At 41.8% G+C, this 12,893-nt stretch overlaps 1 protein-coding gene across 13 annotated transcripts in view; it reads right to left on the reverse strand.

The window, feature by feature from the left end:
• Positions 1 to 12,893, reverse strand: part of NCOA3 (nuclear receptor coactivator 3) — a 393,748-nt gene that overhangs the window by 32,671 nt on the left and 348,184 nt on the right. For 2 of the 13 annotated variants that reach the window (XM_072110547.1, XM_072110546.1), the window contains exon 22: positions 1,045 to 1,135. The exons of the other annotated variants lie outside the window; for them this stretch is intronic. In XM_072110547.1, coding sequence (XP_071966648.1) covers positions 1,076 to 1,135 — 60 coding nt within the window. In that variant the 3' untranslated portion in view covers positions 1,045 to 1,075. The remainder of the gene's footprint in view (positions 1 to 1,044; positions 1,136 to 12,893) is intronic. 13 annotated transcript variants of the gene reach the window in all.

Here is a 12,893-nt window from a genome sequence, read left to right on the forward strand (position 1 = left end):
GGAAGCAGCAATAGAGCCCCAGGCCATCAAAGTACCATCACATTTACGGTTGGTAAGATGATCCTTTTCTAAAATGCTGTGTTGCTTCTGTGCCAGATCTAATTGGACTTGCACCTTGTAGGAGGACCCCTTGACCTCTGTGGGGACTGGAAGCAGAGATGTTAAGTGCCCCACTCCAGCATACAAACTCCAATGTCTTCCTACACAGGATCAGAAGGTAAGAGTCTACAGTTGGGAGTCTGTTCCTTGAATATATATACTGGTTTGGTTAACCCCACATCATGTTTTTAGACTTCGTGTAGGTCATACTTAGTGTTAAGTGTGCCTTTCAAGGTAGCAAAAGGAAGCATTGATTTCCATTTAACACCTTGGAAAACGTAATTGTATACTTCCCAGAATTCCCTAGCGGAGCATCTATCACTTTTAGACTCCACACGCCTATAAGGCAGCCTTATTGGCAACATCTCAGCTTCTCGTCCCCCCAGAGGTCAAGGGCTCCTCCTGCAGGTGAAGCTGTCATGGGGACGCCATGGATATAACACCCGAAATGATCACTTTAGACATTTAGATCTTCGGATCCCTAGCACATAGAAACCCAGAAAGATTCTCTTCTTTAAAGTTATGACTCAAAGAACATAAAAGGGCTGAGCCTAGCTTTGCCAGAAAACATTGGGATCATCCCCAAGACTTCTGAGAGAAGACATTCTGGACTGACCAGACAAAAATTCAACATTTTGAGGTGCAAGTCCAATTAGATCTGGCAGCAGAAGCAGCAAAGCATTTTAGAAAAGGATCATCTTAACAACAGTAAATGTGGTGGTGGTAGTTTGATGGCCTGGGGCCGTATTGCTGCTTCAGGATATAAGTGACTTACTGTGATCAGGCCCACCTTCTGGGAAGGAATGGTCTGCCTGTAGTCACAGAGCTCCCACTAGAGAGGACCGGGGTCCTTCTTGAATGAAGACAGCTGTGTCTCGGAGCACAGTAGAGAGGAGGCTTCCATCTCATCACCTGCAATAACAGATCCTGATATGTGGTACTCACTGCAGAAGCTTTTACAGACTGCACACACTTCTCACATCTGATGCTTGTGGTTACATGAGGTATGGTGGCTGGGCATCAGTCTCAAAGACGGCTGGGAAAGAACCAGTCAGTTATTACAGGGAAAAATATGGTGCTGTAAAAGCTGCACTGTATATAGGGAGAGCAGAGATAATCAGCTATATACAGTGCAGCTGTAACCATGTATACTATACATATGCATAGCACAATTCAGTTCTCCTGTGAAGAAAATAAAAACATCTATATTAACCAAGTAATTCACCCCTAAACATCACATTCCTTTTCCGTACCTCGCATTACCATTTTTCTTTACACATATTTCCTGTGCCATAAGATTTTCATTTTCCCTTCCTAGAGCTATATGATCTTCAGCAAACATGTCAGAATTTAATGTTCTATTGCATACACTGTTAAGCTGAGTGCAGAGTGAGGGGGCAGCTAGTTGGGTAACATGTAGAAGGCGGGGTAGAGGGAAGCGTTGTAGGGAGTCTAGTCCTGATCTGGTGCACCCTAATAAGTTTGCCAGGTTGGTGGACGAGGGGGATATCAGCTCTGGGGTAGCAGTGCTGCAGCAAGACATGGCCTCTAGCAACCAGGGAACTGTCTGCTCCAGTAAGAAGGGTAATGGGAGCACCTGCAAGGTCAGACAGGTGCTGGTAGTGGGAGATTCGATTATTAGGGGAATAGACAGGGCAATCTGTCACAGAGACCGTGCATACCGAACAGTGTGTTGTTTGCCGGGTGCTCGGCTTCGGAATATTGCGGATTGGGTTGACAGTTTACTGGGAGGGGCTGGTGAGGAACCATGGTCCACATTGGCACTAATGACAAAGTAAGAGGTAGGTGGAAAGTCCTTAAAAATGATTTAAGGGATTTAGGCTATAAGCTCAGGGCAAGGACCTCAAAGGTAGTTTTCTCTGAAATACTACCTGTACCACGTGCCACACCAGAAAGGCAGCAGGAGATCAGGGAGGTAAATAAGTGGCTCAAAACTTGGTGTAGGAAGGAGGTCTTTGGGTTCATGGAGAACTGGGCTGACTTTTCTGTCGGCTACAGGCTCTACAGTAGGGATGGGTTGCACCTCAATGGGGAGGGTGCAGCTGTTTTGGGGGAAAAATGGCTAGAAGGTTGGAGAAGTGTTTAAACTATAGACCTGGGGGGAGGGAAACTCTACTTGTGCAGGACAAATAGACAGGGTAGTTAGAGAGCTGGGAAGAGTCATAGTCCATGGGGGAGGAAGGGGAGCTGGAATGAGATTGGGGAATAAGAACAAAATGAATAGGGATAGGGAAAACCATATAAAGTATATGTACACAAATGCCAGAAGCCTCACAAACAAAATGGAGGAACTGGAACTCTTGATGTTGGAGCGGAAATATGATATAGTGGGTATCAGCGAGACATGGCTGGACAGCAGCTATGACTGGGCTGTTACTATAGATGGTTATAGTCTTTTTAGAAAAAATTGTATAAATAAAAAAGGGGGAGGAGTTTGTTTATATGTGAATTCTTGCCTCAAGCCTGTCTTGCGAGATGACGCAGTAACGCAAATGCAAATGTGGAGTCCCTTTGGGTGGAGATAAGAGGAGGGAAAAAGAATAATAAAATATTACTAGGGGTTTGTTCTAAGGCTTCAAATATAATGGAGGCAGCAGAGGAAATGCTGTTAAGTGAAATGGATGCGGCTTCAAAGCATAGTGAAGTACTTATCATGGGGGACTTCAATTACCCAGATATTGACTGGGGGACAGAAACCTGCAGGTCCTTCAAAGGTAGCAGGTTCTTGTCAACAACAAAAGACAATTACCTTTCACAACTAGTCCTGTAGCCAACAAGAGGGGGGGGGGGACCTTATCCTTACCAACAGACCTGATAGGGTATCAAAACTACAGGTTGGTCGGGAACCTGGGTAATAGTTATAATATCATTGATTTTGTATTACGCTTTACTAAGAGCATAAGGGAAGGGGCAACCTACACTCTAAACTTCAGGAGGGCAAGCTTTCAGCAACTAAGGGAAGACCTTAAAGGCATAGACTGGGATAATGTTCTCAAAGACAAAAGCCCCCCCAAAAATGGGACTTTTTCTCATATATTCTGAAAAAGTCCTGTGAGAAACACATACCTTATGAGAAAAAGCAAAAGAGGAACAAGAAAAAGCCAATGTGGCTAGCTAATCTTGGCGTTTAAGGTGCTAAAACGTGAAGGTGACAATGAGGCATTACAGGATTATAGAGAGAAAAATAAATCCTGTAAAAAGGAGATAAAGGCCGCAAAAATACAGACTGAGAGAAATATTGCCAGGGAGAGCAAAACTAATCCCAAATTATTTTTCAAGTATATAAATGATAACAAACTAAAAACAGAGAGTGTGGGTCCCCTTAGAAATAACATGGGGGTCATGGTGGAAGGAGATGAGGAAAGGGCCTCTCTACTGAATGTCGCCTTCTCAACTGTCTTTACCCAGGAAAATCCCGTGGTGGAAGACACAATGAGGAATAAAGTAAATTCTCTTTGTGCCGCCTTGCAACTACTAAGATAGATAAATCACCGGGACCAGATGGCATACACCTCCAGGTTCTGCCTGAACTATGTACGGTGATAGACGGTATTTTTAATATTTGAAGATTCACTGAGGACTTGTTATGTTCCACAGGACTGGTGCATAGCAAATGTGGTACCAATATACAAAAAAGTATCAAAAAGTGATCCTGGAAACTACAGACCCGCGAGTCTAACTGCTGTGGTGGGGATAGAATTTGAGGGGTTTGTTAGAGATGCTATCCTGGAGTATCTCACTGTGCACAACCTTATAACCCAGCGTCAGCATGGGTTTATGAGAGATTGGTCCTGTCAGACTAATCTGATTGGTTTCTACGAGGAGGTAAGTTCAAGACTGGATCTGGGGGACGCTGTGGATGTTGTATATCAGGACTTTTCAAGGGCATTTGACACCGTGCCGCATAAAAGGTTGGTATATAAAATGAGACTGCTGGGAATATGGGAAAATCTGTGTATTTGGGTAAGTATTTGGCTTAGTGATAGAAAACAGAGGGTCGTCATAAATGGCACATTCTCAGAGTGGGTTGAAGGTACCAGTGGAGTGCCACAGGGATCAGTATTGGGGCCACTTCTTTTTGATATTTTTATTAATGACCTTGTAGTGGGTTTACACAGTCAAGTATCAATATTTGCAGATGATATTAAGCTGTGTAAAGTAATAAATACTGAGGTCGATAGTTTAGCATTAAAGAGGGATTTGTGGAAGCTTGAGGAGTGGGCAGAGAAATGGTTGATGAGGTTTAATGTAGATAAATGTAAAGCTATGCACTTGGGACGTGGAAACAAAAAGTATAATTATGTTCTAAACAGTCAATTACTTGGTAAAACTGGAGCTGAAAAGGACTTGAGGGTATTGGTGAATGGTAAACTTAATTTTAGTGACCAGAGCCAGGCAGCTGCTGCTAAAGCAAATAAAATTATGGGATGTATCAAGAGAGGAATAGATTCTCATGATAAAGACATCATTTTGCCCTTATACAAATCCCTGGTCAGACCACACATGGAATATTGTGTACAGTTTTGGGCACCAGTGTATAAAAAGGATATAGTAGAGCTGGAACGGGTGCAGAGGAGAGCAACCAGGATTATTAGAGGAATGGGGGGACTAGAATACACTGACAGATTACAAAATTTGGGATTATTCAGTTTAGAAAAAAGACGACTGAGGGGAGACCTCATTACAATGTACAAATACCTCAACGGACAGTACAAGGATCTCTCCAAAGATCTTTTTATACCTAGGCCTGTGACCAGGACAAGGGGTCATCCTCTACGCCTAGAGGAGAGGCGATTTTACCATCAACATAGATAAAGGTTCTTTACTGTAAGAGCAGTGAGACTATGGAACTCTCTGCCATAGGAGGTTGTTATGGCGGACTCTATGTACATGTTCAAGAGAGGTCTGGATGCCTTTCTGGAGAGAAAAAATATCAGGGGTTATAGGGATAAAACATTTATTTAATTCTTAAAGGTTGGACTTGATGGACTTGTGTCTTTTTCCAGCCTTATATACTATGATATTATGAAATGCAATACAAAAAAAAAAAAAAAAAGCAGTCGTGCATTTTCTTAGGGATTTCAATTTCCGACTTCTTTACTTTTCCACACCTTTCCTTAACTTTTTGGGTCGCTACGATCACAGAGATACCAAATTTATATACTTTTGTTCTGCTTTAAACCCCCTTTCCAACATTTGACGTAGTACTACTCATGGCCAGCAAGTTTTCATGGTAAGATACTTTTTATAATTTTATATTCCTAGCATTTTGGGACACAGGAACGGTTATTTTTAAAAAAATTTCTTTAACTAACATATTTTGGTCTGTTAGTCCTCAAACATATCTGGGCCCCCATAGAAGTCTAGGGCACCTGGTCACAATGCAGTGAGCACATGTTGTCTTGCAGCACTGTGACCGAACTGGAGAGATCGAAATGGAGAGAGGAAGGGGTGAAGAGTGCCCAACCCTCTTTCTTCTTGCCCCCAGCTGTATGTTCGGGTTATGCCAGGGATTTTCTGGCATACAAGCCACAATATAATCAAAATTAATGGTCAATAATTGCAATTTATTCCCTCTCTACATCCAACTGGTTATGGAGGGACAGAGTGGCACAGCCATCGGAGGATTGCGCCAGCATGGGCCTTCCTGTCCAGCGCACTCCCTACAACTAGTGACCGTTCAAGCTGAAAGGTTGCTAATTAATAGCAAAATTCTACACCTGGCATATAATTATACATTGTGCAGCTCGTCCGCCAAAAGGCTGAAGCTTCTTGATGTATCTATGCAGGAATCTTACAATCAAGATTTCAACATAGTTACTGGACTTGAACCGAGAACATTTCTGTGTAAAATGCCTTTATGCACGAAATATAAGATTATTAACCCCTTCCCGGCACAGTCCTTTTTCGTTTTTTGTGCTTTCATTTTTCACTCCCCACCTTCAAAAATCTTTAACTTTTTTCCATGTGTGATGGGTTTTTTTTCTGTGACACAAATTGTACTTCAAAATGTTGGTATTTAATATAACATGCCGTGTGCTGAAAAGTGGGAAAAAAATGACAAATTCAGTGTGAAATTGGTGAAAAAACGCATTTGCAACGTTTTCTTGTAGGCTTGGATTTTCCGGATTTCACTGTACTCCCCAAATGACATGTCTACTTTATGCTTTGGGTCGGTATGATTATGGGGATACCAAATTTGTGTAGGTTTCATAATGTTTTCATACATTTACAAAAATGAAAACCTCCTGTATAAAAAAAAAATTCTATTTTGCCATCTTCTGGCGCTAATAACTTTTTCATATTTTGGTGCACGGAGCTGTGGGTGATGACATTTTCAATACAACCATTTTTAGGACTGTACGACCTTTCGATCACCTTTTATTGAATTTTTTTTTAAATTTTTCTTAGTGGCAAAAAGTGCCATTTTCGAATTTGGGAACTATTATATGTTACAGGGTTAACTGCAGTGAAAAACCGTTCTTATATTTTGATAGTTCGGGCATTTTTGGACATGGCAATACCTAATGTGTTTAGGATTTTTACTATTTATTTATATTTTATATCAGTTCTAGGGAAAGGGGGGTGATTAGAATTTTTAGGTTTATTTATTATACTTTTTTTTTTTAATTTTTATTTTTACTATTTTTCAGACTCCCTATGGTACTTAAACCCTAGGTTGTCTGATCGATCCTTTCATATACTGCTGTGAAGTATTGTTTTATGTTTAATAAAAATGTTTTTATTTTTCATATACTTTCTGAATGCTGAGAATACCATAAAGAGGTTTGGTGGAGAGGAGTGGACTTTGATCAGCTTCAGCCATAGTCAAGGGTTTGCAAGATCTACTCCGATGTTTGCCATTTCACAAGAAGGATTTACAATATTATATACACTTCAAGGAAAACAAAGCCTTAGTGTCTCCATTGCCCATGTAATAATTTACCAATCAATGGACAATGGACATTACTTCTTTATCCCTAAATCCCTGAGTAACCATCCCAGGTCTTCCCTGTATAATACTGTGTGACACAAATAAAGCATCTCACATCTGCCTTACTTTTGCTGGCATCGGTCCGCAGACACTGAGATATTATACCATACGTTGTCTTGGTTTGATTTCTCCTGACCTCAATCTGCGAATGTTATCAGTCATTAGAGAACCTGAGATTGTGTGAATAAGGGCAGAACTTGACACTGCCATACTACAGTGCTGATCGCACATTGGAATGAAAGGGTTGAAACGAGACAGCCACGGGTCTTCGGAAGACCCAAGGCTGTCATGATGACCAATCGCCGCTCCCCGATGACGTCATGGGAGCGACAATCCTTGCCAAGATGGCGGCACCCGTGCACCGCCAATTTTTTTTGAGCCGCCGGTAGCTTTAATGGTGGCAGCAATTAGTGGGTTAACAGCGGCGATCAGTGCTAGCACCCAGGGTCGGAGTGGAGTACCTAGGGCCCACCAGAGGAAATCATTTATGGTGCCCACCCTATCTTTTAACTAGAAAGAATACCAGACTACCAATAGAAGTGTAAACACACATTAACACAGTACAGTATTAAACAAATGCCCCTGCACCCCCACTTTACATAGATGTTACACTGCACCCCAGACGCCCCTGCAACCCCACATTACATACATGTTACACTGTACTCCTGAACCCGAACCTTACATACATGTTACACTGCACCCCCACCTTACATACATGTTACACTGCACACCCACACTTTCCACCTTTCACTACCTCAGTGTAACTTCCCATACTTCAGCATCACACATAGCAGACAGCTGTACCCGGGCTCTTCATGTATTGCTCCTCCCGCACAGAGGTCACATAGTAATGACCTCAAAGGTCCTTTACCATTATCTCCTGCAGCTATTACCCAGGCCAACCGAAGTCACCCATCCACCCCCCCCCCCCCCGGTCCGCACCCGTTGGGGGGGGGGGGGGGGGAGTTTTTTTTATTTTTTATAAAAAAAATTTGGTTACCCTGATGGTGTAGATGACCAAAGGGGGCCCCCATCAATGTTGGGGGCCCACCGGAAGATCCTCCGGTCCTCTGCTGGGCCAATCCCACCATGCTAGCACCAATCGTGGGTGTTGTCCTGTGATATGTCTGCAATGTGATGTAGGAAAATCTAATAGTAATATAAGATGGAAAATTAATATATGTCGTGAGGGGACCCACAAAATTTTCCCAGTCAGGGGCCCTGGGCATTATAAATGTAGCCATGAATTCTGATGTCTAACAACAAATCCTGATGGAGAATACCAGGCCATCTGTTCATAACCTTAAGCTGAAGCGCAGTTGGTTTAAGCAGCAGGACAAAAATCCAAACCACACATGCAAGTCCACCTCTGAATGGCTTAAAGCAGTGTTCCCCAACCTTTTTGTATCTGGGGACCGGGCTGGGTAACCCTCTTACCATGGTTCCTAGAAAATAAAATTGTGTGCCCTGCAAATAGTCCATATCTAACCCCAAGCCATATAATGCCCCATTTACTGCAGCCTCTGGTCTAAAATGCCCCTTTCCTACAGCTGCCCCCTTTTCTGTAGCGCTATTTTAATGTCTTGATAAGAAGGCGCCTACAGAAAAGGGGACATTATAATATCCCTTTTTCTATAGCAACTCCCACACACCTATAATGTCCCCTTGTTTTTGGGCTTTTAACAGTGAGAAAAAATATAAATTAATATAATTTCACCACAAAAAAACTGGAAAAAATTTACCCTGTGTATAGGCCTAGGATCAGAAATTCAGCTGTTACTCTTTAATATAATGTCCCAGCAGCGGCCTCCGAGCACTAATAACATGTCCAGCAGTGGCCTCCCTTAACTAATAACATGTCTAGTGGCAGACTACCCTCACTAACAACACGTCCAGCAGAGGCCTCCTTTCACTAATAACATGTCCCAGCAGCGACCTCCCCACCACTAATGTAATATCCGCAGCAGAGCCCCCAATGAAATGCCCCCAGCGGTCCCCCCCCCAATGAATTGTCCCCATTATCGGTCCCCCCAGAAAATGTCCCCAGAATTGCTCCCCCAGAATATGTGCCCAGCAACCTTCCGCCCCAAATGAAATGTCCACATCAAAGGCCCCATAAAAATAAAGAAAACACTTACCTTACAGGCTTCTCTTCACCCTGCAGCTCTGGCTTCTTCTATCCTCAGATTCACTGCAGTGCTGGAAGAGGCACATCTATGCTCTCTGCCACGCACACCCGCTATGACGCAGCCGTGGTGCCGCCTGATTACATCATCGTAGCGAGTGCATGCGGCAGAGAGCATACACGTGCCTCTGCTGGCACTGCAGGGAATCTGATGATAGAAGAAGACAGAGCCGCACGATGAAGAGAAGCGCTGAACGTAAGTTCCAACTTTTTTCCTCCCAAGTTTCATATACCATCTGTCTTCAACTGACTTATAGTGTAAAGTTATAATGACTTTACCAAATTATTATATGTGATTCCCCCTTTAAAAACAAACAGAACAATGGCTACTTTCTGATGATCTCCCTTTTCTTTTCAAAGTTATGGCATTTTCTGTTCAGAAAGTGTTTGACAAAAAACTTTCAAACAGTGGTCAGACTTATGTCTGTCTGTGTATGCCCTCAAGGGGAGGCTAGTTGGCTTGCCCACAGATCCCATGATGTATTGTGTTCTCTCTCAAACGAATTTATCATTAAATCCATTAAGATTCCCACATGTAAATCCACATAATACTGCACATACAGGATGTATATAGGTGACTAGCCTGGCAGCTTCCATCACATGGAGAAGCAGGTACCATGTAATAAGTGGAAGAAATTAAGTTAAGCAGTTACATGAAGTCTATAGCCTGTGGTGTGTGAGCACTAAGAGTTAATAGCTTCTCTGCACAGAGCTGATTGTGCCGGTAACATGGTGGGGAGGATAGCAGCAAGATGTGAAAAGAGAAAGTTCTGTAGAATCACAGACTGGGATGGAGGGACTGATAGGGAACAGGGGAGATCTTGTACATCACTATTCTGTGCAGGAGACATCTGTATCCACAGAACACATCCAGTCTTGCAACACATCCAGCTATGCTGCATACACAAAGAGATCTCTGTCACGTGACCTCTTCCCTGTGGGCAGGGAGCAGCAGCCCCTCCCCTCCCATGAAACCATCAGATAAACTACAGACTCAAAGGGATTATCAGCATTTGCAGAGGAAGGAGCTCCTGCAGCAATGCGGTAATTGGAGGGGTATAACAAGGAAACTGCTGCAAAAAGATAATAGACCAAGTATTTTTTTACATATTGATTTGTGGAAAAAAATAAACATTACAGTTACTCTATAAGAGAAATAAAATGAAGACTTTTCAGTGGCCAAATCAATGTCCTGACCTTAGTTACATTTATGCTGTGGCATGGCCATAAATTATCATCCTCCAATGTGAGTGAATTAAAACTACTTTGCAAAGATGAGTGGTCCAAAGCGTTGTAAAAGACTCATAGGCAGATATCTGAAACGCTTAATTGCAGTTGTTGCTGCCAAGTGTGGCCCAACCAGTTATTAGGTTTAGAAAGCAATTGCTTTTTAACCCCTTCCCGACATTTGACGTAATAGTACTGCATCGCGGGAGGTGCGTTCCCGCAAAATGCAGTACTATTACGTCATGCTTCTGGCCCCGGCTCCTAAACGGAGTCGGGGCCAGAAGCTGCGGGTGTCAGCTATATATTATAGCCGACACCTGCCTCTAACACCCGCGATCGGAGATTTCTCTGATCGCGGGTGTTAACCCCTAACACGCCGCGGTCGCACTGACCGCGGCATGTTAGGGAATATTTAAAGTGAATCGGACCCCCCCGCAGCGCTTACCGGGGGGTCCGCTGTTCCGATCGCAGCCCCGGGACTGCCGGTGCCCGGGGCTGCGCGATCTCCTTCCTGTAGCCGGGTCCGTGCCTTCTGACAGGACCCGGCTGTAACACACTGAGCATGCGCAACATCAGTATTACACTGTGTAATGTGAAGAATAGCTTGAACAAGCGATCCGTGGATCGCTTCTTCAAGCTTACCTGTAAAAGTAAATAAAAAAAAGTTAAAAACATTAAATAAAAACATTTTTGAATAAAAATAATTAATTAAATAAAGTTAAAGTCCCCTAAACACAAATATTCCCTATACACATGCAATAAAGGGAGAAAAACACAAAATCGCCAAAAAAACCCACATACTTGGTATCGTCGCGTCCGTAACAATCCGTACAATAACTCAGAAACATTATTGGATCCGCTCGGTGAACGATGTAAAAACAAAACCCGAAAAACACGCCAAAAATGTACATTTTTCCTAAAATCTCTGCACAAAAATGTTCTAAAAAGTGATCAAAAAAAGTTAAGTGCGCAAAAATGGTACCACTGAAAAGAACAACTCAACACGTAAACAATAAGCCCTAAACTAGCTCTGTCAACCAAAAAATATTAAAGTTACGTCTCCGAAAAGATGGCGATGCAAAAACAAATGAGATTTCCTCTATATTAGTTTTTATCCAGTAAAATTGTAAAAATAAATGAAAAACTATATAAATGAGGTATCACCGTAATCGTAGTGATCTGTAGAATAAAGATAATATAGTATTTTTAGTGTACGGTGTACGACCCCAAAAATATACAAAAAGAAAGGAAACCAAAATTGACAATTTTCTTTTCACCATTACATTCAAGAGTTAATAAAACCTCATCAATTAGCTAATGACCCACTTAAATGAAGTATTTGTAAAGTGCATCTCATGTCGCAAAAAATAAGCCCTTATATGTCCAAATTGCCCAAAAAATAAAGATTGTATAGCCAATAGAATGTGACAATGCATAATCTGCTCTGAATGGCGCAGCTTCCTTTCGATGCCCTGGCGTGTGCCCATACAGCAGGTTACCACCACATATGGAGTATTGTTATATGCGGGAGGGATAGGGTATCAAATTTTGTGGAGCGTTTTGGTATTTTATCCACTGAAAATTTGTACATTTTTTGAAAAACACATTAATTTAGCCAAAAAAAATTTCCCTTTTAAAATTGCATCCGATTTTGTTTTAACCTCTGTAAAACAATTAAAGGGTTAACAAACATCATAAAAGTTGTTTTACGTACGTTGAGGGGCGTAGTTTCTATAATTGGTAATTTATGGAGTTTTACTTTAATTTAGGTCTCTCAAAGTGATTTGAAACCAGAGCAGGTCCCTCAATAGCAGGATTTTGCGTTTTTTATGAAAATGTGAAAAATCGCACCTAACGTTCAAAGCCCCATAACATCCTACAAAAATAAGACTATGCATAAAAAACCATGTCCACATAAAGAAGACATTCGGTGAATGTTAGTTATTAAGTATTTTTGCAGTTATGACTATGTATGGAAAAAGTAGAACATTTTCAAGGTTGAAAATCAAGAATTTTTCCAAGTTTTCACCAATTATCTGATTTTCTCATAAATAAATGCAAAACATACCACCAAAATTTTTCAACTAACATGAAGTACAATGTGTCACGAGAAAACTATTTGGATACTTGGATATGTTAAAGCGTTCCGAAGTTATAACCACTTATAGTGACACAGGGCAGATTTGAAAAAATGGGCCGTGTCAGGAAGGTGAAAAGTGGCTTCAGCGTTAAGGGGTTAATACAGGGCCCTGTAGGTTTTGATTAGCTTTTGCCTCCATTTAACCCATAGAACATGTTTTAATTTATTTTTTATTATTGTTTATTGCAATTTATTATTGTGATTAAAAATAGACTATACAGCTACTG

This window comes from Engystomops pustulosus, chromosome 6 (assembly GCF_040894005.1).
Source record: "Engystomops pustulosus chromosome 6, aEngPut4.maternal, whole genome shotgun sequence".
NCBI classification, from domain to species: domain Eukaryota; kingdom Metazoa; phylum Chordata; class Amphibia; order Anura; family Leptodactylidae; genus Engystomops; species Engystomops pustulosus.